This window comes from Heliangelus exortis, chromosome 1 (genome assembly GCF_036169615.1).
Source record: "Heliangelus exortis chromosome 1, bHelExo1.hap1, whole genome shotgun sequence".
Lineage (NCBI taxonomy): Eukaryota > Metazoa > Chordata > Aves > Apodiformes > Trochilidae > Heliangelus > Heliangelus exortis.
This window is the reverse complement of record NC_092422.1, coordinates 88,545,951-88,569,584: the sequence shown is the minus strand read 5'-3', so window position 1 is coordinate 88,569,584 and position 23,634 is coordinate 88,545,951. Positions and strand designations below refer to the sequence as shown.

General features: G+C 38.6%; 1 protein-coding gene across 1 annotated transcript in view; it reads right to left on the bottom strand.

Annotated features, from left to right (window-relative positions):
* Positions 1–23,634, bottom strand: part of DSCAM (DS cell adhesion molecule) — a 450,058-nt gene that overhangs the window by 72,763 nt on the left and 353,661 nt on the right. Inside the window, exons 16-20 of the mRNA XM_071752599.1 lie at positions 22,370–22,440; positions 16,506–16,746; positions 14,896–15,042; positions 12,916–13,071; positions 4,359–4,492 (exon numbers count right to left, since the gene is read on the bottom strand). Coding sequence (XP_071608700.1) covers positions 4,359–4,492; positions 12,916–13,071; positions 14,896–15,042; positions 16,506–16,746; positions 22,370–22,440 — 749 coding nt within the window. The remainder of the gene's footprint in view (positions 1–4,358; positions 4,493–12,915; positions 13,072–14,895; positions 15,043–16,505; positions 16,747–22,369; positions 22,441–23,634) is intronic.

Here is a 23,634-nt window from a genome sequence, read left to right as displayed (position 1 = left end):
CTTTTTGAAGCTGATGGGTGGGGAAAGTATCAACAGAGGAAGTTCTGATCAACTGGGAGAAAAAAAAATTACCATAAGACAATGGTCAAACAGTGGAACTGAGGCCCAGGGAGACTGTGAGATCCCCATGTATGGAAGTATTCAAGACCTCACTAGACAAGTCCCTGAGCAACTTCATGTAATTAATCTTGGTTTGAGAAGGGGCTTGGACTACAGAGGAACTTTCCAATATAAATTCTATTACTCTACAGAAGTTTAAAAATTGAAATCCAGTTGGCCAAAATACACATATATAACAACTGAAACTTAACATTGACAGAACTAATGTGCAACTCTTTGAGAAAAAGAAACATTAGGTTGCCACTAAGATGCTTCCTAAGTTAGATGGGTGAAAGTTTCCCAAAAAACTCCTATGATATTTTAGGCCATTGGCAGTATTGTGTGTCTTTCACGTCTGAACACTTTCTATGCACAGTTGCCCAAACAATTTCTGCTTTTGGCTTTCACTATCAGGAAATCAGCGAGCAATACTGAGGTCATCTTATTCCACATCTTAATATAAGTGTAACGAAGACAAGAACCAACTGACAATGTCCTGAAAAGGAAAATCACCGAGAAGGAGAGTAGTCTCCATTTATTATCCTTTTATAGTGCAGTTCGACTTACATGACTCCTTTCCATTAATCTCCAGGCATCCCATGGAGAAAGCAGAAGACTGATGCACAATTTAATGACCTGATTTGCTGGAAACAGCAGGATAAGCCTGTTTAATATGTGTGCTCCTGTTAATGAATGACTGACCAATGGATCACCCCACAAAACTCCAACAACAATAGTTAACGACTGCACTTTTCTAATCAACAAAGCAAAATAAGACTTCAAGATGAGTATTTCTGATATTGAGTGATGCCATACTCTTTGTTGACACCCAAATGATAATAGTTGGTCTACATTTATTAATCCCTTATCTCTCTCTGCTTGCCCAGCCAGTTCTAATGCTTTCTCTGTCCTTCCTGCACCAGAAAATCCTGCTTCTTAGCCTTCATTCTCCTCCCTTCTTTCTGTGTTGCTTTTTTGCCTGTTCTGACATTGCAGTTTCCAAGGCTGGCTAGCTATTGCATCCTTTGTGTTGTGTATGATTTTCCGGTCATTTTCTGTCATCTACATTTAATCTAATCTAATACCATTGATTCCTCCTCATGCAGTGTGATGACAAGAATGAAACAAGAGGCTTGCAGAGTTGTTGTTTTTGTTTTTCTTTTTAAAAATTTTTTAAAATTGTCTTTTATTTATTTTCAGAAATCACTTAAATCTCATTTTCTTGTGCCCTTACAAAAAGCCTGGCAATACACTTCTATGACCCAAACAGGTGCTGGAGCAGCCTTGTAAAGCAGCTACCCCACAACCAGGTAAGAGCTTAAGAGCTGAACTACCCTACCTTCTTTACCAGGATTCTAAGAGAAAGTTCTTCCTAATAATGCCTATACAATCATACAGGCATAAAAATTAAACCATACAATATTGGATCTTTTCTTGCCCTTTATCTTAGCTAGAGAATAGATTGCAGTGGGGAATCATTTGTATTTTTCACATACTAAATGCATTTGTGGCTTGAATCATCCCAGGCAAATACTGTCCTTAGGACTCAAATATTTAAAAAGGAGATGTCTGCATCCTCTGTACAGGGGCAGCAGAAGCTTTAACAGCTACTGCCCTTGCAAAACAAAATGAATTGTGCCAGAATATCACAGCAAATCTTCATCTTACAATATCTCAGGGTCATGAGTGCTGTGCTTTATAAGAAAAATATGCACAATATGACCAACAGAGTTAATTTGTATTCCTCTTGGTGACTTAAACACCAAAGGAGTGATCTTGTGTAAAGGACTATTTTGTTAGCCTAAGGTACCTTAAGTGTACTGTATTGACTTGTTCTCAGCATACACACACCATTTTTAAAATGCAGTCTGCAAATGTAGCCTTCCCCTAAGTTTACCTTTACCATTGTCCTTGTCTCTCCTCACTGATGCTTACGAACTGAGTTTGCCTTTCTGCTTAAACAGCAGACTTTTAACAAAGTTATTTTGCAACATGAGCTTTGACTAAAGGAAGAAATCTGTTAAGGAAGTTTTTATGGATCCATACCTACAACTACAGGACTCACAAACTTATTGTGGCAGCAGAGATTATAAAGACATGGGTCTTCTATTTATTCCCCTCCACACCCTAATTTCAGACCACTTTCTCTGTCAATTACTTCTCTCTGCCAACAGCAAACCATACAAGAACTTCCTTAGGATTAGGTGGCTATATCTGCACAGGAGTGTTAGCATTCAAGCACCTCTGCAGCAGGGTTTTTTTCACAATCCTTTTAAGGATAAATATAGCAGAATATTTTCTTACAAATAAAGCTGGGGGAGGTGTCCTACATTAAATGTGCCCTTGGGTCTTGTACTTATTTAGAAGTGCCCAACCTGGGATCTGGGAACTGACCACAGGGTGTGATCACTTCCTTGCTCCCCACACAGAACTGAGGCTGCTCTCTAAGCCACAGCTTATGCAAAAGACTAATGGGAAATGGGACAGAAACTGGCCTTATAGATACATATTCTGCATAGATATATATATGCATATGTGTATATACATATATATATTTGTATCTGCACACACACACAAACCCTTTCATACACACAGGTAACAACAGCATGAATGTACAGGTTAACACTAACAACTAACAGAAAGCAAAAAACCTCCAAATGCCCCTAGCTTGGGCTAAGGTGTAGAACACTACCCCCACATCACGCCATAATGAATGCCACAAAAATAGCACTAAAATTCAGTACTAGAGTTACTGTTCTTATAATTGTCCATTAGTAAGGTACTTCAAAAAGTAACCATACTATAAACAGGCTTAAAAAAATAATTTTAAAAAAATTGTATGAGAGAACCGTATGAGAAAAGAAATTCCTAGCCAAAGACGTTTATTTGCCTGCTGATTTAAATATACAAAAAAATGTTGCAAGCACAGCCTCGGGAAAATGTACTGCAGCTTTGTGTAGGGTAAGCAACTAGCAAGATCCAGCAGCACCACCTGGTGTTGTATCTAAACCTACAGAGAAGCGCTGGGTCCCCAGTCGGGGCAGAGCCCGAACAACAAGGTACCAGTTCCGTGAGCTTCGACCTCTTTAACCCACTGTGTGCCACGGAAATGCACGAACCATGAGGGAAAAATCTTTACATTTGAACATTATGCTCAAGATAATTTGGTTTGCATGACTACAATTGTTAAATCAATAGAGTTAGGAGTCAGTAATCCCAAACCAAAGGATACCAAGACACAAACCCTCACCTATGGATGCGACTAATAAACCCTGGCTATAGTAGGGTGTGTCAGTTTCTATCAGTTTAAGCACAGCCATCAATGGAGATTGTGTTTTCCTCTTTCTCCCCTGGAGTACTTGCAGAATGAGTTCACTGCTGGGAGAGTGGGTTGGGTGGGGCCATGGCTGCCTGCAGGGTCCTCATCAGATGTACCCTGAGATCCTGCTCTCTCTTAGCCAGCTTTGAAAACAAGCCTGAGGTGCTTTTGGAAATTTACCTGTCAAACTCCATCTACTTCTGAAACAGTATTTTCCTTATCTATTAAACTGAAAATTCCTGCTTAAAACGGAAATAAAAGTCTTGGATAAAAGCCAAGTCAGTACTTTTATAATGCATAATAAAATAAATGCACAAGAGCAATTGGCCTTTGTGTTTAAAGGCAGTTGGATTCCTTTGTGACGCAGAGAGAGAGAAAGATACCTGATACTCTATTCTATTTTGCCACTTTTTCAGCAAGTAATAGCATGTTAACCTAGAGTGGGGCAAAGACTCTAGGCACGAATAAGTTTATTCAGAAGCAAATATGTTCATTCATAAGTCATTATGCTCCTTCATACATGGATGCCCAAGCCAAAGAGGTAGGATCTTAGATGAAGACAGAAGTCAGATTCAGCAATTGGGTATATAAATACATGCCTCCAGATACAACATAGCTCTATGTGGCTTGCATCCAGCCCTGTAAAAAGGTCACTGAGTAAATTCTAAAAAAAAAACCCCATGCCTTAAAGCATACTCAACTTTGATTGTGAATTTTGACATGATTTGTAAGTCAGCATTCTGCAACAGTTTTATAGGTAGGAGGAACCAAAATCAACTCTCAGTCACCCCAGAGCCCCAGGATCACCCTTCAGCCTTGCTTTGGGGAAAGGGCAGGAAGGGAAGAGGCAAGGAAAGCATCAAAGGCTGAGCACCTGCAGACACACAATTTCAACCCCACGGGTCAGTGCTCCCCTCTGTGGTTGCCCCGTGGGACTTACTGTGGGGTAGGGGTGTGAGCAGAAGACAGTGTATTTCCGAATGATGCCATTTAGCTTGAGGGGAGGGAGCCAGGACACGAAGACTGTGGAGGCCGAAGCTGCAGCTGCTTTAACACCAGCAGGAGGACCTGGAACTGGAAAAAGAAGATGTGTTAGAGTGGAGCAAGTCAGGCACATGGTAACCCTAGTGCAATGGAGAAACAAGGGAAAAGAGGAGCGTGCTGCTTTGGTTAAGGGTTCCCCCACGGATCAAAGTGGACAACTCTGTGTTAGGAAGCAGCCTCCATGCTGCCCACATCAGAGGAGAGGGTTTGGATGGCTGTGTTCCCATCCCTAAAATGGCAAAGGCTCTGCTGCCTCTAATGGTCAAACTTTTGTGAAGTATCATCCCCAGCCTGCATGCAGGAAAATATGTTGGCTGTGGCCAGTGAGAACTGCCAAAGCCCATGTTATTATAAATTGTCAATTTTGAAGACATAACTTGTGCCAAATGAAGGTTCACTGTATAAATAATGCACATGTGGACAGTTTAATGCACACACATAGTAGAGCTGTAAATTTAATGAGGTGGAGAGCAAATGAGCTGTAGTCCCATGCAGTTTGCACGGCCTGATGTGACCCAGCTCTAGATAGTGGCAGGCTGTGACAGCAGATATATGGCCATGCAGTCTCCCTCCCCACAGCCTTGACATCTTGCCATCAGCAGCTCACACCTCACTCTGGAACCACTAGATGTAAACACTTATCTATTTCTCTAATTACAGCAGCTACCTTTGTAAGACATCGAAAACTTTCACAGAAAAAGAAGAAAACAGGCCTCATCTCAAAAACCATGCGGAAAAAATTCAGACAGGAAAGGCTAAAAATCTTGGTACATAATATTAACTGTATCTCTTTGTATGCTTGCATTTTGAGAAAGACTTTAATTTTGCCATCAGATGTTATTTTTTAAGCACACATTACACTGTGCAATATTCACCAACTTTGGAAGTGCTCTTATACTAATGTGAAAAAATTCCTGCATGTTAGGGTATTATATTACACATAAGCTGGTACTTAAAATAGCACGGGCTACAATTAACATTAGAATAAATAGTTTGAAACTTTCCTGAAATAAAACTCCCACTCCTCATGTCAACAGGAAATTTTTTTAACATGTCTTTAAAACTGAAAAAAAAAAAAATATTGGAAATATATTTTGAACTGCTGGACGTGGACAATATCAATGTTAAATCATTCAGGCAGATTTGTTGTACTACAAATTACTACACATGGTATTAAAAACAAAATAAATCATTTTGATGGGCTCTGACCTCTGCAGAACTTTTGGTTTATGAAGAATCTAATACTTTTGTTTAGTTTCAATAAAAACAAGGTTAGAATTTCCAGTGCAATTACTATTCCAATCCTTGAATAGCTTTCTTTACTTTTACTGAAAACAGTCCCTGTGCAATACAGATGGAAAACCCCTTGTCTAGCAAGCTGATCTTCATAGACAGATCCTTAATCTTGGTTCTACATCTTTTAAGTTGATACTGTGGTAGTAAAAAAACTTTGCCTATAAAGAGAAGCCAGAGAGCTGAGAGTCTGAATGTGCTTAGCTTTGCAGCTAGCTACTTCAGGTTGTAAAACCCATATAAGGAGAATTTCAATTTTATATATCTATAGGTACTACTGGAAGATGTAAGAAAATTGAAAGATAGGCATCATTCAGTGCAAGATTTCCAAATATGCATTTTCCTTTGAGGAAAGCTAATAAGGCATCAAGTAAGAATGTCACCATTATGATTGCATGCAAACCCAACCCCTCACTGCAAAGGGGCTAATTCACTTAGCAGTTCTATCCAGTGCAGAGTAAATATTGATGCTTGACAGCATTCAACTTGTTATTTATACCCAGCTCATTAGAAATGCTATTTGCTGCCACTGCTGAAGAGTGAAAGCAAACTCTCCAGGGTAATTACTTAACCCACAGGAGGATTCCTTTACGGTTAGTAATGTTTTCTGGAAATCACTGCAAATAGGTGTGTGAGGTTAAAGTGATTTTATTGTTAAATTAAGATGTGATCTATGGGGACAGGTTCTGATGGTAATTGGTCATGGCTGTCAACTGCTGAGGGATTAACTCAAAATTCATCTAGCACTTTCCACTCAATGGACATATTTGGAAAATACTACTTGTCATTGGACTGCTGTATTTGTGCCTAACGTACAGCCCAACAGAAACAGGGGCTAGAAAGAAAGCCAGGAAGTTGAAGAGTCAAATTTCTAAAAGTTCTCTAATCCAAAGACACCTCTGCCTCATTGCTGAGAGGTTGGAATCAGGCAACAGCTTTTTCCGTGGTGCCAAAATTATTCTGAATGTTCTTTTATTATTCTTCTTTTTGTCTTTTTTTGCGGTTGTGCGTGTGGAAATTACTGTGTGTGTTTGAGGAGGAGGAAGGGGGGAGTGTTTATGTTTCCTTAGCAAGAATTCTGCAGACTGTCATCTGATGCTTTGCAGACTACCCCAGTCCTCTCTCCAGAAGGTAAAGTCACTCCTCAAACTCATCCCCTGGACATAAACAAGATGATTATGATTTAGCTCAGCATTAACTGAAACATTTATTACTAAACGTGGGTTTATTGAGTATCTGAAGAAGCTGTGGTGGGGGGATGTGTTGCCTGTCTTATCTTGGAGAGGGAAGACCTCAGTCTTGCTATGCTTACTTCCTAGCTTCAGTCACTATGAGACAGAAGTATCAGGAGATCTGGGCTGTCTTATTGAATTCTCCATGGTTCATTATTTAGCACACTTATTCCCACAGACCCCGGCAAAGACAAGCTAAATGTGCACAGTGCACAGTGTAGTTTCTTTTTTTCTATGGTCACCAGGGGTAAAATAATGGTAAGAAGGTGGATTAAAAACAAGTAAGAAGCAGAAAAAATGAGGACTGCTTCCAGCCAACTTTGCATCCTTCCAGGGAACAGATTTGGCAAATTTAAGTTCAAAGATGTCCTCATTCTCCAGCTAGCAAGGCTTTGAAAGGCACAGAAATAGCATGCTGCTTTCATGTGAAGGAGAACACTTTGTATTCTTGACAGTGCAAGTGAGATGCTAACACAGAAAAGGCAATTATACTGATACAGCTAGTCTGGGAAAAAGCATTTAGATATGCTGGATAACGGGGAGGAGCTCTAGGAACTTTCTCATTCCACTTTTCATAAATGGGGAGATTATTGCTATTTTTTTTCACAGTACTGAACAGCAGGGAGGCAAATGCAAAGAGGAGAGTGCCTTTAACAGCAATATCACCAATGTATCAGGAAACCGAACCCTTCTCCATAAGAGATTTTTAATTCTGCACCACACATGACTATCATATTGAGTGGTGCATTTATGAAAAATAAAATTAACTCCTGGCTGCTGCTGGTAGTGCCTCTGTTCATGTAGATATCTTGCCTTTAGACATATTCTACCTAAAATACACTCACATGTACTGTCCATCCTTCCTTCACTCTGAACTGTCCTCATCATTAATCACAGCATTTCTAAAATGTCTTGCCAGTTTCAGAAGGGGTACATTTATTATTCTGAAAAGACAAGATTGGAGGTCTCTGACAATAGGAAAAAAAGCATTAAGGGGTCATTAAGGGCAATTTTCCATCATAACACCCAGGTGATGCAGTGCACAGCCATCCTCATCGGCTGAAAAAGCCCAGGCAGAGCTCTGCCCTGAAGAGTACCGAGCATGCACTTGATTGGATTTACACTTATTCATTTTAGAATAAATATAAAGATTTGACAGATGGCATCTGTACATCCACCTCTCTCACACTAATCTCTAGGAAGCTTGTCATCCAGAGAGACAAAGAAGAGGAAAACCTCTTTGGATTCAGGCATTCTCACAGTAAGGCTGGCAAAGGGGCTCAGTGCTATTTCTCCCACCTCCTGCAGCTGGTCCTTGATGCTCCCTCACTGCAACTTTCCCCTTGCTCTGGATGCTGAGCAGAGGAGAGCTGGAAGGACACTACTGCTGCACTAGGAAAGTCACCTGTGACACACAAACAGCTTTCTGTGCCTAAGAATGTGTTTTCTCAAAAGCAACTGATACAGCAGGAAACATGGGTCCTCCTGCATCACTGAAATGTCCACCAGGTGCTCAGTAAAAGCAGAGAAGCGGGGTAGGTGACAAAACCACGAGGAATTCTTAAAAACTGGGCATTTCTGCTTGACTTGTTTTTCTGCCAGGATGATCTTCCAGAAGAGGAGTTTCTTTTTATGAAGGCTAAGAAGGAGGGATAATAAACTAGACGAAACCCATAAATATGATTACAAACTGCAAAATTGCAGGAAGCTTTCTATGGGAAAGGGCTCTGAGAGCCATGTCCTCTGCTGGCTTGCTCTGCCCAAGATCAGAGGTGCAGCTGCCAGGTGAGGTGCTGCATCATGTGTTGGGCATGGTGTGGGTAGGAAATTTATTGTCTCAACTACAGCTTTCTCATAGTGCATTTGCAGCGCAGAAACAGGGAGGGCATTTGTCAACCTCCCGTTGCTACTATATGGAACTGCTTCAAACACAGCAAGGAAGAGAATTTGAAGAACTACTTTAATGTTTAAGGATTTAGTAAATTAAGTTCTCAGGTGAAGGGGACAATCAGCATATTGGAAACTGCAAAGTGGAAAGTTTATTGAATAAAATCACAAGGAATTCTTTAAAATGGGGCATTTCTGCTTAGCTTATTTTGCCACCAGGGAGGCTTCACGAGCTGTTTGGTTTTTCAGAGGCTAATGGGGAGGAAAAAAAGCTAGACAAAACCCACAAACATGATCCCATTGAAAAGAAAGCTCATTTCCCATTATTTGCTAGAGCTGTTGCCATTTTCTAAGCTCATCACTAGCAGTGTCTGACCTCTGGTGTCGACAGTCAGTATCAAACAGTATAAGAAACTAAAGAATCAACTCATTTCATTCAGGCTGAATGCTTCACTCCCTGGGATACTCTTATTTTGCTGTTTTGGAGATTTCAAGCCTGCTAGAGAAATTCTAGCTTGACGTCTTCGGTTGAACACCAACAGAGAAGTCACAGGAGGCTGTGATCTGCCTGGCAACAGCAGCAATGGAACACACTGCACCACTCATTATACAGAGAACAGTTTCTCCTCATGTAAAAGAAATCACAAAATAAAATAATAATAAATGGCATTATGCAGCCTAATAGCAATAATGGTATGGAGGGCTTGGCCACTACTTAAAAATGAATGAGATATGCAGATTTTATTAGAGCTGGGTGGAATATCCTGTGTCATAATTTTACTCAAAGAAGGTCTGGGAGCAGAGTTAGAAGATTCCCCAATCTAAGCTCTATTAAGTTTGCAATTTGTGTCTCACATGTTGAGAGGATGTTCAAACTAACATTAAGGCAGTATCTTTCAGGCACACTGAAATTACTCCTACTGAATAACCCTCTACAGGAGCAACCCTCTTTTCCTTAGAAAATTACAGAAGAAACGTCTGTTCTTTCTGAGGAATGAGGTAACTGTTAGAAACATACAGTTTGACAATGTGAATAATTTTTTCCCATTTAACTTCCACAGCTTTAAGGATGTTCAGACCCAGGCCCTTGGTTATGACTTATGTTTATCTGCAGCCATTCCTCTATTCCACTTTAAACCATTACTACATTTAATTAACAAACTGTGAAGCTTACCCAAAACATGAAATAATTGTATTTTCTGGAAACACTTTTCAGTTTAGTTTTCTGGACAAGAGATTTAATGAGTGGACCCATTGTGAGGCATCAGAAAACATGTGAAAAGGTTAGTCACACTGCCTCGGGGTGAATTATTTCTGAACTGCCAGGAGGATTAAAGATGAGAGATGAGCCTTTGCACAGCAGCCAAACACGGTCAGAGTCTGTGTGCTTCCCACATCTCAGGGCTGTCTGATCTCAGAAAGTGACAGAGCAAAAGAGTCACCAAAAATTAGAGGGAAGCAAACTCGGAAGAGGTAGGTTAAGGAGAGAAAAAAAAAAGCAAAAAAAAAAAAAAAAGCAGCTTCTGATATTTCAGAACTGTTGCAAACTGGAGACAGGACACAGGAGATAGACAACTGTATATGTTGTGGGAGGGGAGAACTGGGCCCAGTCACTCCTCAGATAGGAAATGCTGTTATAAAGCAGTGAGTTATCCATCACTCTCCTTGGTTAGCAGGAGAGAGGGAAGTACTCAGCCCACTTTGCAGCAAGAGAGATTGAATTACTGTGAATCCTTCACCGGTACATGATACTTGGGGATGCTATCACCACAAACTTTCTGAGATTTCTGCAGTGGCTGAAGTGTATCTGATCCTCTGAACAGTGGATGGTCTTGGTGAAGTGTCAGCAACATCCAGGAGTAGCACAACCATGTTTTTGTTGTCCACAGTGAGCGACAGAGGCACTGCTGGAACCACTTCTGCCCTCCCATCATTTCCAAAAGCTGAAGTAACCTCACACAGAAACATGATGTTATCTGCAACCAGGCAAGTTTTGATAACTTGCAGCTCTTATAAAGTTTTTAACTTGACAGAAACCCCTGCACAGCATTTCCAAACAGCTGTTAAGAACTCTCCAGCACATGTACCATGCAGTGCTGACCCAGGAGCCAGAGGCTGTCTCTATAGGTTAGTTTTTCAGGGATTTCTGGAAGAATGCTCCTTACTGTCTCCCAGCACTGAACTGGCTAATTGTACTTGTCCAATATGACACACAGGCAGCAAGCTGTGATATTGCTTAATGGCAGAGACCAGCAAGAACATTCTTGCTGTCCTCAGGGGCACTCTGACATGAACTACATGTCTCTGAGACCAGCCTGTTCCTGAGCTTTTGGAGCAGTTTGGGGCAATATCCCTATCTGCTGGTGGGATCCCATCCTGGGATGTACCTGACAAAAATTAACTTAAAAATGCACTGGGTGATCTTACATATCTCTGATGGTTTTATTATATTGTTTTTAAAATAAAATCATCTACCTACAAGCACTTGTTGACTCAAGAGAATCTGACTTTGTCTGCTACAAAGTAGTTGTTAAAGGACATTAGGCTGGGGATCAGAATGATCTAAAATTCACTGTCTAAGGCACATAAGTCTATAGCTGAGAAAATTGTCCTTGACAGCTTCAGACTAGGTGTGGTACCTTGAGGTAGTTTTAAACAGAGACAGGACTGCAGGCTGATGCCAGATCTCAGTGATACCTACAGCTAGTAGCACCCAGGAAGAATACCTATGTTGACCAACATTATGCCTAAATTTCCTCACATTTCTCAACTGTAAGGCATTACCTTTTTTTTTTCCTTTCTTTTTTTTTTTTTTTTTCCAGTTCTGTTAATTCAACTTGATTCAAAGTATTAAGCATATGAAAACAGAACAAAGAATAAATAATTCACTTCATAATGTAAGTGAAAATTTTAGAAGTCTGACTTTCATTTACACTGCATCCCCCTAACAATGTATGTAAATTTTATAATCAGTCCCTTAACACTTTACTGGAAAAAAATAATAACATTTGTCAAGTCTTTTTTTTTATGGGCAAAAAAACACCAAACATTCATCATGTCAGTTAATCTACTGAACCTATTCTCTTGGCACTTTTGTAAATCTCATTACAAATTAAAAAAATGACAAATATATACATATATTCATAAATGACCAGTAAAATGGGTAAGTAACAACAAAACTTTTCTTGAAAAAATATTACATAATTCACAGGAGAATTTACCAATCAAATATTCTTCAAGTAACTTCATTGCTAGGATTGTGTGCATTTTTATTTCTGCCAAAAAAGTCCTCAAACCTGATTTTCAAAAGTGTTTAGGCATGTAAAGATGTATTTGTACATCTCATGGGGTTTTCAAGGCATTAAACAGGTTAGGGACAAAACTCCCTCTGAATTTGAAATTGTAGTCCTTGAGAGATAGATTAGTATGTGGCTTCCTGCTGAGGAAATCTGAAGTGATTTCCATGATTAAAGGTGCAAGGAAGTGATTATGAAAGTTCTTCATTTGTGTGTCTGTGTGTGATTAAAATTTTCTAAAACTTTCATCATTAGGATTTAATTTTTCCATGCCTTGGTCTATAAACAAAGGCAAGAGATTTTTGTTCTTCATTTTGCTTTTGACAGAAGAGGTGTTTGGAGGAGATTTTTATATATATATAAAAAAAATCAAAAATTCTTCTTAGAAGCACATCAGATATTTAAGATGGTCTCAGAAAAGTCTTTCTTCCTTTCCCCATTTTCAATCACTGAAATAATCAACTCAGGCCCTCTCAAAATTCTAAGATAAGATCCTGAAGTATTTGGAAAAAAAAATAAAGACAAACTTGCTCAGATCATCAGAGTTATATGCAAACTTCTGGCTCACCTGAACTGGAGTCTCAGGAACGGCCTTATTTTTTTTCCAAGCTGTACATACATATTTGTCTCAATGTGACAGAAATCTCTCTCTGCATGGCTTGTGTAGAATATTTGCCATATTTTGGGAGCCTGAGACATGCAAACATTTCATGCAAGTAAGGGTGGAAACCGTTTTACTGCTTACCATCTTCTTTAGTGCGGGTGAAAATTTGTTCACTTCTCACTCCATCTCCAGCTCGTGTAAAAGCCAACACTTGGATGCTGTAGTTGGTGTATTTTTCCAGGCCATCAAGCTCTAGTGATGGCTGTGTAGTAGTGACATTCTTTATCTCCCCCAGCTCTATGGAATGAAAAGGAAATCGGGTTATTGCCAAGTTCCGTCTTCTCCCAGCTACTGATTTCGTAGGAATCTTGGGGATTAAGGAGTGTACCAGAAAAGTAATGGTTCATTATTACAAAATAGCAATGAATCGTAATAAATTAAAATAAATTCCTTTGTGTCCTGACTTCTTACCACTCAAAGCAGACCCACTTTTCATTTTTTTATTTTCAAACTCTTTTATTTTTTTCCTTTTTTTCAGAAAAAAAAAATAATAAAGGGAAGAGAACTGAAAATTTCTACAGTAAGATTTTTCATGAAGAATAGATAACAAGAAGAGATTATTGCAAACTCTGCCCTAAAGCTAAAATGAGAAAGTCAGTTATCTTCATAAAGAGTTTCTGGTTTTGTGAAAGTCCACTTCTCATAACAAGAAGAAAAAAAGGTTTTATTTTAAAACATGTTGCAAGTGCTGCTGCAAAGCACTTGATGGCAGTAATACCAGCTAACAATAGATTTAAACACAATAAAATCAGATTTCCTTGAAGAAAGATGATGCACTTCATGTGAATCTTTTTTTTGCATCTAGCTAAGAAGTACAAACCATATGGCAAAAAAGCCTCAAATGTATTAGGGGCAGAAGATAAAGCCAAAAAAATCAAGAAAATCCAGTTTTAAGCATTGCATGACCATCATCTTTTTTCATCATGTTGTAGGACACCACAGAGGAGCTTAGCCATGCACTGATAATACTCACACAGGACCCACTCCAAAGACTACAGGCTTCACTGAAGACATTTCATTTATGTACATGATATCTACATTTTAATGTATGTTTCACAACCATTTTTCATTTGTATTTTTAAATGTGCAAAGGAAAGGTGGCTTATTTTCAAATATTTTTTACTCTAATATTACAAGCAATAACACTGGGCCTCTGGGTTACATTTCCACTTTGAGTTTCCCTTGCCACACTAACAGAGGCCACAATTTGCAAGACTGTTGCATATTTTAGTGGACTATGTGTATCCCAAAACTACTAATATTTAATTAACAAAAAAGGATTATACATAGAATTATCATCATGTGATTAATTGCAGATTAATTTGCTATCTCATTTCTCATTTGATCATTTCACTCATTCTCTGCTCAGAAATCTTACTTCCCTAGGAATTATGCTGAGAGTACAAAACATAAGCACAACAGATAAGGCCAGTATGAACATAACCATCTTTTTCAAAAAAATATTTGCTTCATTTGTCCTCAGCTATGGAGATGAAATACATCCTTCCAAAAAATAAGCAATAACCTCTCAAGTAGACACCTACCTAAGCAAGCAGAAAAACAATCAAGCTAAAATAAAACACAAGGATGGGCAGGTATGTTCCATGTTCATATCAGCATTCTTTATAAAAGCAACCTGCTGTACTTTGTACCTGAGATGAACTTTGCTCAGTTCATTTTGGGCACTCAGTGCCATGGTCTGGTAACTGCAGCAGTAGTGGATCAAGGGTTGGACTTGATGATCTCTGAGGTCCCTTCCAACCCAGCCAAAAAAGAAAAAGAAAGAAAAGAAGGAAAAAAGAAAAAGAGGGCAGCAGGACAGGCTTATGGAGTGGTACAAACCCAAGGCAGAATTCTTCTCCCTCTGGAGACCCTCTGGGCAGCTTTGCAATGCCTACTGCTCCTGCTACTCTGTTAAAGTTCTACAGAAAAATAGATTCCTTCACAGGTAGATGGGGCTTCCTCTGAACCAAAGAGAAAAGGAAGTGCAATGCATTCAGGGCAGAGAGGATATGAAAGTCACATGAGGCTTGTTACTTGGTAATAGCTGATTTCTCTCACCTCCATCCAAGAGATTGGCCCAGTAGATAACCCTGAATCCTTGCAGAATCCCATTCAGGGTTTCTTTTGCCAAGGTTGACCAGGAAATAGAGATGGTTTCTGGTGACGTGGCAGTGGCTTGCACATTCCCTGGAGGGCAGCTGGGTACTGGAATGAGATTTTCACCATTTAAACTTGAATACCACTCAATGTTTATCCTTTGGCTCCCCTTTCAATTTTCATTGCTATCCCACCACCCATTACTTAATAAGCAGTCACACACTGTTAGCAATGTAAAACCTTTATTCTTGCTACAATCCATGTGTTTCTGCAAGGGCAGCTGATTTCCCTGGAATGACTTTTGATGTACTGCTTTTCCACTTGCATACTGGTCCTGTAATAGGTTTTTTGTCATTTATTTTGAAAAAAGAAATGTGACCTTGTGCTGAAAGATGCAGAATATCTTTTAAGCAGTTGGAATTTATTTTCTAAAGTTTGCAGCTGAATTGTCATCTTTCTGGACAATCCTAATGTCCCTTTAAAATTGGTGATGCAGGGGAGGTGTCAACTTCTTTTAAAAATATTGGGAAAAATGTTCATAAAATATTTTCACTGACATTTAGAAAAACTGGAAAAATTCAGACAAATTTAAGGCATTTTTCTTTTGACCATTTAGTGTCAAAGCAATAAAACTGTATTAGTACTTGGCATTTCTTTTAAAGCTCATGACATCTTTAATTCTGGGGATCCAGAATTCAATAATGACCAAAAAAACCAAAAAAAAACCCAACCCCAAAATTACTAGGGAATGTATGTATGCTGGGTTCTGAAGGAAAAAAATCCCACCACTATTTATTATACCACAAAATATATGCATATATGAGTATATTTCCTTCTGAGATGTTGCAGTGGTCTGTCTAGGCCGAGAAACACTTAAGGTAAATGAAAACCACCAGCATTCCATGGAGCGTATGCTTCCAAATCTGTAGCTCCTGAGAATGTTAGATGAGTGCTACTACATTTCTCCCGTGTAAAAACTCATATTTTTAGCTGGCATTGATTTCAGTACACTGACAGCAACTTACAGTAGCTGAAATTGTGACCTAAGCTATCATTTAGGGTTATTATTTGCTCTTATTCTCCTCTAAAATATTTGGACTCTTTTTAGATGTGGAATCTTTTTTTTCCACAAGAGGACTCCCTCTTGTTTGAGAAATACTTTTTATGCACTTTGGAAAAAAACCACAACTAAATTGTTTCTTGGACTAGACAGGTTGCATTTTTCCTGAAACTTCCATGATTTTTCTGTAATTAGTTTGTACACCCTTGAAAAAAAAAAAAAGCACATTGATCTTTATGCTGACAAGATAAAGCATTGTGCATTACAAGAGCTCAAGGTTTCACAGCAGATTAATTTGAAAACAAAAGAAACCCAACAAAATTAACAGTAACACCTCACCTTTCAGAGTTTTCTTCTGTTCTTTTATTATCCCCACTATAATGATCACTAATTAAGCAACAAATGTAACAAGGTAAAAAAAGAAAAAAAAAAAAAAAAAAGAAAAAAAAAGAAAAAAAAAAAAAAAAAAAAGAAATTTAAATCCCATGATAGCTGTTTGCCTAAGACCTACCATCCTCTAGAGTAGTGGTGATGATTTCCTGAGAAGAAGGTCCTATTCCAGCCCGGTTACAAGCTTGGACTACCATGCCATACTGGGTGAATTTTTTCAGGTTATTCAGTGTATAAACTTCACTGTCTCCAGTGGTATCAATAGTGATGATGTTGAACTGAAAATTACCCCCTGCACTGTACTCCCGATAACCTATCTGGTATCCACGGATAATTCCATTTTGCAGGTGCTTCTTTGGGGCCTAGGTAGAAAATGAAAGATTACACATTAAGTACACGTCTCTGAAGTCAAGTTGATTCCTTTAAAATTTTTGAAACACACACAAAGGCAATTTTTTTTCCCTTACTGAATGCAAACCTATTGCTAGGTAACAATTAAAAAATACTCCCTGCACATGAAGTATAACTTATAAGGATAAATATAACTTTATGATAAATAAATTTCAGGTGCAGTTATTTTTCTAATTTGTGTGACTTTTCGTGCTAAAGACCTTTAAACGGTTCATATACAGAAAAATATAAGAAGAAATTCTTGAGTTATAACTTGAATTTATAGTATTTTTTTCTTTTATCAGGTGAATCAATCAAAGCTGAGTTAATAAGGGTATATTTGCATTACAGGCTTACTATTCATTACTAATTGTGTTTTTGCCAGAAGCCCTCACTATTCATTAGTCAAGTCTTTAGTAAGGCATTTATTGATCTGTTGAAGGCAGTCACATAAGTTTATTCAGCTAGATGCATCTGGAAAATTTTATGCTGTGCTTTGAAATATGCTTCTGTTCATTCAGTGTGTAGTGTGGAAAGATGATTAGATAATGAGTGCTGAAGCCGATAATGAATTGGAAAGCAGAGATTTGCATGCTTAATAGCTACTAAAACAAGGTGTACAATATCTGGGATTCAAGAATATGGACAGTACAAAATCGTTGGCTGTAATTATGTGCCATATTTCTCAGGCAAGATTGCCTCTACCTGACTAGTGGAAATAATTGCTGTAGTCAGCAACATAAAATGTAGTCTAGACAAAAACTAGGATTGGACAGGGAAAAAGCCTGTTATTGACAGACATATCTATTAAAATTCCATTTAAATAGCGCTGGACTAATTTCAAAATGTTATAAAGTTTCAGGCTAATTATCTACATAGATGAGGTATAATTAGTATAAACATTTTAAGGCACAATTTATAATCTATGGGGGAAAAAAAAAATTCTCTTCTAAATCCTCCAGACCTCTTTCAAATTCCTGTCAGATGCCCACAAGCTCACATGTTCCACTGACCATAAAAAAGGTCTACGTGACATCGTTTATTGGCAATGAGTTAAACCAGCAGAGACAGCAATTCCAGTTGTTACTATATTCCATTAAATCTACTGAGGAACACATTCTCAAGAAGAATGCTCCTTTCTGCCACAGGACCAGTCTTTTTCAGAGAGTTTATCATCCTCTGGTCTAAAGTCTCACTGGAGCTAATAAAAGCAGTGTGGGATTTGTTTTTCATCCACTACCAACAAATCATTGCTCTATGAAAGCCAGCACCCTCTCCATATTTAAAAGGTATCGCTGGATGGACTGATTGAATTATCTCTTCAGATGCTTCATTTTTTTTTTTCTGCCTCCTGCCTTCAGAAACTGAAACAAAATTTGAAGGAGGGATATGATTTCCACTGTAGTACTTCAGTTCCTCTGGCAACCTTAAATTTTCTGCAAGTGTGGTACTGACTGTCCAGAGGTAAATGACCAAATTAGGAGGTTCAGGTCTTGAGTGCCCTGTAAAGCACTGCAGGGACTAGAACTCTCTATTTGGAATCCAGGTCTGTAATTGTTTCCTGTTCAAATATTGCTGTGTCCTGTGAAAAAAATACAAAACAAACCCAAGAACAAAACAAAACAACAACACTAACTTCTTTATAATCATGTAGGTCTTCTAATAAAAAAAAAAACACATTTTTTGCAAATACGTTACCTACTCTGAACAACTGCATGGCTTCATGTTCTTTATGTGGTTACAAAAGGTGTGTTTTTTTTAATTTGGACTGTAGAGTGGAAAGAAAAGTCAGATTTTTTTGGTTTGTTGTGTTTGAGATTCAGATACCTTCATAAGATAAAGCTGTTTCATTACATCCAAGAAGAGAATAAATTCATCACATTTAAATTAATTTTTTGTTTCATTAGTTGAAGGATTCTGAATTCTGTTACTAGCCATGGCATTCAGCACAGTGCATACATTTGTATAGTCATTGTCAGTGTTGATGAGAAGGAGCAGAAAGACTGAAATAACTAACATCTCCCTTGTAAAATACTACAAGAGAAAAAAAAAAGTTTTTCCTAAGTGAGAATTCCTGTTTCATTCCCATTCTGTCTGTACCATTTTAAACTACCAAATAATGTTGAGTATTATTTAAAAATTCAATCTGAAACAGTGTTCTATGTAGATATACTGAAATGGGATTTAATAGATCACAGACCTATAAAACTTTGCTTAACTAGGATTTTCTAAAAGTGGGCTAAGATAAACCTTAAAGGAAGATTAATGACAGTAGCAAGCTGCAGAAATAGAACTTAATACAAGATGAACGATAATTGATGTGTTATTCTCTTCTCCCTTTGCTGTTATTGACACTATATTTAAATTAGATTTGCCAACTTTAAATAAAACTATAGTTCTCAGCACAATCCCTTTTTGTATAATGCCATCAGAGATTTTCATGCCAAAAGCTCCACATGCCTCCAATATAAAAATGACCAGTTTATTACTGAGTTTTATTTTCTTCCCTTTTTTGCCTCCCTGACAATATAGGATTGATCTTATGGGATATTACTTTGTGTCATACAATGCATTAAGTTCCTTCTGCACAAGAGTGCATTGTAGGGACCTACCCAAAATTCAGGATTCAGCATGGGACAGAACTATGGTATATCTGGGGGACCATCTTAAAAGTAACTTATTGAATAACGGAGTAAAACTGCTCTCTGTCCAGGAGAAAACTAAAATAATTTAAGGGAAGTTAAGAGGTCCCCCCTGGCTTGGGACTTCTTAATTACAGAGACCTCTTTCTCAATCAGCTGTTGCAAGTTGTCATTTGGGAAATAATTCTTTCAGTAAAGGTAGGAGTGCACAAGCAGTAAACTTTCAGGAAAGCATCTCAGTGACTTTTGTCTGCAAAGGAGCTTCAAAGTCAAGGAAAACATTTAGATTTAACTATGTCTGGCACCACAGAGAAGCTTAGAACTCATCAGATGAGCTAACCTACCAGCAGATACAGCAATGACTGCAAATCAAGGAATTCAACTGAATTTGGAAGCTGATCACACAGAGGCTTGACAGCATGAAGACCATACTGATCAGAATTTCAGTCAAGTGCTGGGAGTGGCTTTTAGTGTCCATCCTTTCACAAGTAGACCTCCAGAGTTTCTGCTGCTTGCAAAACAGCACCTCATGGGGTCTTGTGGCTACTTCTATCTAGAGACAGCAGCACCTTCCTGCCACTTCCCAGAGGACACAGTACCAGGAGCATCTCACTGCCACAGCACTTTCATGATTCTTGACCACATCAGATCCTGCTGGTCAATAAGTTAAAAGATTTAACAGATTTAACAGAGAATAGGTATATAGGAATCATATTTTGAACAGTCACAGGAGCCTGAGCAGTCCACAGCAAACTCCAAATGTCCAGCCAGCATCTGCACAATTTATGGGAACAGGTTCAACCTCGAGTGCATAGATCTGGAAGCATGGACCCACCCTTCTGGGTCTGGATATAGGCTGCATGGGTACAAGCAGACATTTCCAAGGTCACAGGTAGCTCACCCCTTAAGCTCCAATTGTATAAAAATATCTCTACAGTCAGCTCACAAGACTTGCCAGGACAATGGAGAATATATTCAATACATGGCTCGTTTCTGTGGGTATTTTCTTGTGTTAGACACACAACAAGTATTCACAAACCAATTTCCAAACATGGTTTTGGGAATTCAACTCCATCTACTCTTTTAATATGCTTCTACTCTTCAGACAACACCTAGAGATCAGGACAGTAGGTTGTACCTGAAGTGGCCTGGAAGTACAAATTTAAACATATTTTAGACAATGTGATTAAAATGTGTGAATTTTTTTGTTTTGTTTTGTTCTGTGGCTGCTCATGCATATTTGCATCTACAAAATTTAATGACAAGTCTTCAGAAGTGCAAATGACTGCTCTAAACTCCAGCAATGAACCAATGGTACGTGTCTTCGCTTGTTGCTTTTGAAAATATCTGCCAAAGTGAACTTTAAAAAAGCAAGCAAAACCTTTCGATCAGTCTAACCATATATCCATTAAAAAAACCCAAATTCATGTGTAGAAGCTTGGAGGTTAACTTATACTAGATCTGATGGCAGTAACATTTCTTGAGTGTTTTAAAAAGAAGTTAACCTGTTAAGCTTTTATTTCAGTTGCTGAGAATCACCGCAGACTGAATTGCTTCAGTAGGTATTTCCTTTGCTCTAATGACTGTGTGCTGCAGTAAATCCATGCTTCACATATATTCCTTTTATAAATAGATTGTTGTGTTTCATTTAAACCATCAGGCAAGCCTGTGTCTAGTGACCAGAAGCCCTTCATTTTTGGAAACCATTTGACGAAAACCAGCACTGATACAAGTTTGAGATGTGAATAAGGGCCAAGAATCAGCACTGTGTTTGTAACTTATACATGAGGTCTGATAAGGACTACTGCTTTTGAAGCTTAATATTGAACTGTCTCATTAAAACACAATTTTTAAGCCAGCATTTTTCAACCACCACTGATCTACTAAAAAAATCTTGACAGCTGAGGTCCCTCTGTATTACTGAGATACCTCAGTAATTATATGTCCACCTGCAATTTATTGAGATTGTGCACTGTACAAACTTGTCTTTTCAGGATCCAACTCAAAAATGCACCCCACAGTTATTAGTTATTTATACAGTCAATAAGCAGGAGCTCACTGTTACTATTCCGACTTTCTGCATGATCCATATCAATGTGCAAAATACACATTATCCACATTTGCAGGAGTAATTAACATCACTGTAGAAATGAATGACAACTATGTCACCATTCCACTCCAGCACTTAAAACTACACATTTTAGAAGCTTAAATATATAGAATTATCAATATGATTTGGCAAGTGCCATTCATACTGAGATTACACTACTGTGATTAGATATCTTTATTCTGTCTGCTATAATATACAAGAAGTATCTAGCACAAAACCATTTAGTACATGATTTAAGTATCTCTGATATCATATTGAAAGCTTTTAAAACATTCTGTGGTTGTCAAAACACTGAGCAAAAAAAATCTGGAAAAAAATGAGTCGCAAGACATGCCAGATTTTTAAATAATATCAGTTGCTGATAGTTTTAAATCAGATGCTCTGATTCATTAATTCTCATGAGCTATGCTGAGACACTATATGCTCTTTCTGTGCAGACATGCCTTCAGTAAGGCCCTGTCCCAGATTCCATTGCAATGGAAAAAAATCTCCCACTGGATCGAACAGTTTGGAGTTTGTCCAAACCACATTGAAATTCAGCAAGTGCCCATTTTCCAAGCACATAGCCTTATCTTTGAAAGGAAGAAGGAAATGCTATTGTAGTAAATGTTATTGTCATCAGTACAGGGAAGAGGCTGCTACTATTACTCTCCAGTGCAATGTTCTTTCTTTGCATAATGCACCAGTCTTAATGGCTATTATCATATTTTCTGGCAAGGGTATCTGTGAGGTGTCTCCCAAAGAAAACAGCTGATCTACAGTTGTTGTAATATTCCCATCAATGGGACCTGTTTGAATGCACCAGAATACTGTCAGTCTATATTCATGGCTGTGTGTATTTACCTTCCAAGTTACTCTAATGCTCTGTGAAGATATAGGCTCCAGTTGGACATCCTGAGGTGGACCATCAGGAGCTGTAAAGAGAGAAAATGGATAGATCAGAACTGGTCCACACAGAATACAAAATTCAGCACTTTGTATGAGATGTCACCAACTTACCACACCAGCATCACAAAGATTTGGACGGAGTCAATGTCATAGGAAAATTGAAGACACCATTTCATCATACAAAACCAAGGCCTAGAATCTTCCCTATTTATTCATCACCTTCAGCCAGTAGTGAAATACAACACATGTCAAAACTCAGCATCCTTGCAAATAGAATAAGAGTGAATAATAGGGACTTTCCTTGTTTAGCAATATGCTTACAATGCTGTTTCTGTTTTCTAAAGAGGCAAGACATCTTCCCTGCTGTCAGAACCCTGTAGGAGATGGAAAGGCAGCAGAACCCACTTGGAACCCTTTGAACAGTGTGCTCAGGGAGGTGGTGGAGTCACTGTTCCTGGGGGTGTTCAAAAACCAGGTAGACATGGTGCTCTGGGATGTGATCTGGTGGTTAAGGTGATGTAGGACTGATGGTTGGACCCGATTATGTTGAAGATCCTTCCAACCATGATGATTCTATGATTTGAAAAAAGATGATACAGGAGCTCCTCAGCTGGCCTTCATCATGTCACAAACTTTCCAGCAGGATCCCCTTTGTTCCCTAGAGACTGAGCATATTCAGTCAAACACACACAAAACACTGCACACTTTGCCCTCTCCCCCTCCCCAGTGTAAGTATCCCAGCCTGCAAATCAGGCAAAAAATACCTGCTAGATGGAAAAAGCAGACCCCAGCTCCTGCCTGAGTCAGGATGAGCTTCTTTCACTATTGATAGGCTGCCAAGGGTCTGCATCATGCTTTAAAGGCAAGTGAAGAAGAAGGTCCTGAGTCTAGGAGAGCCTATTTGTAAGCTGGGCAGGTACAAAGCAGATCAAGAATTGGCTGGGACTGAACTGAGAGGCGTGAAGTAAATTCCTTCTCAGTGAGGTAAATCACTGTAGAAGAAAGATCTGAAGAGTAATCTTGGGCTGCTGTAGAGGATTCCCTTGATGCAGGAGATAGCCTCAGAAAAAAAGGTACTAAATTACATTTAATAGCACGACAAATGAAGCAAAGCAATACAAAGGGTGAGATGGGGCTGTTAGAGGAGGATCTGCAGTAAATGACAGCTGTGATGAAAGGAACCAGAACATTTTGCTATACCTGATGAAAGCAAGAGAGAC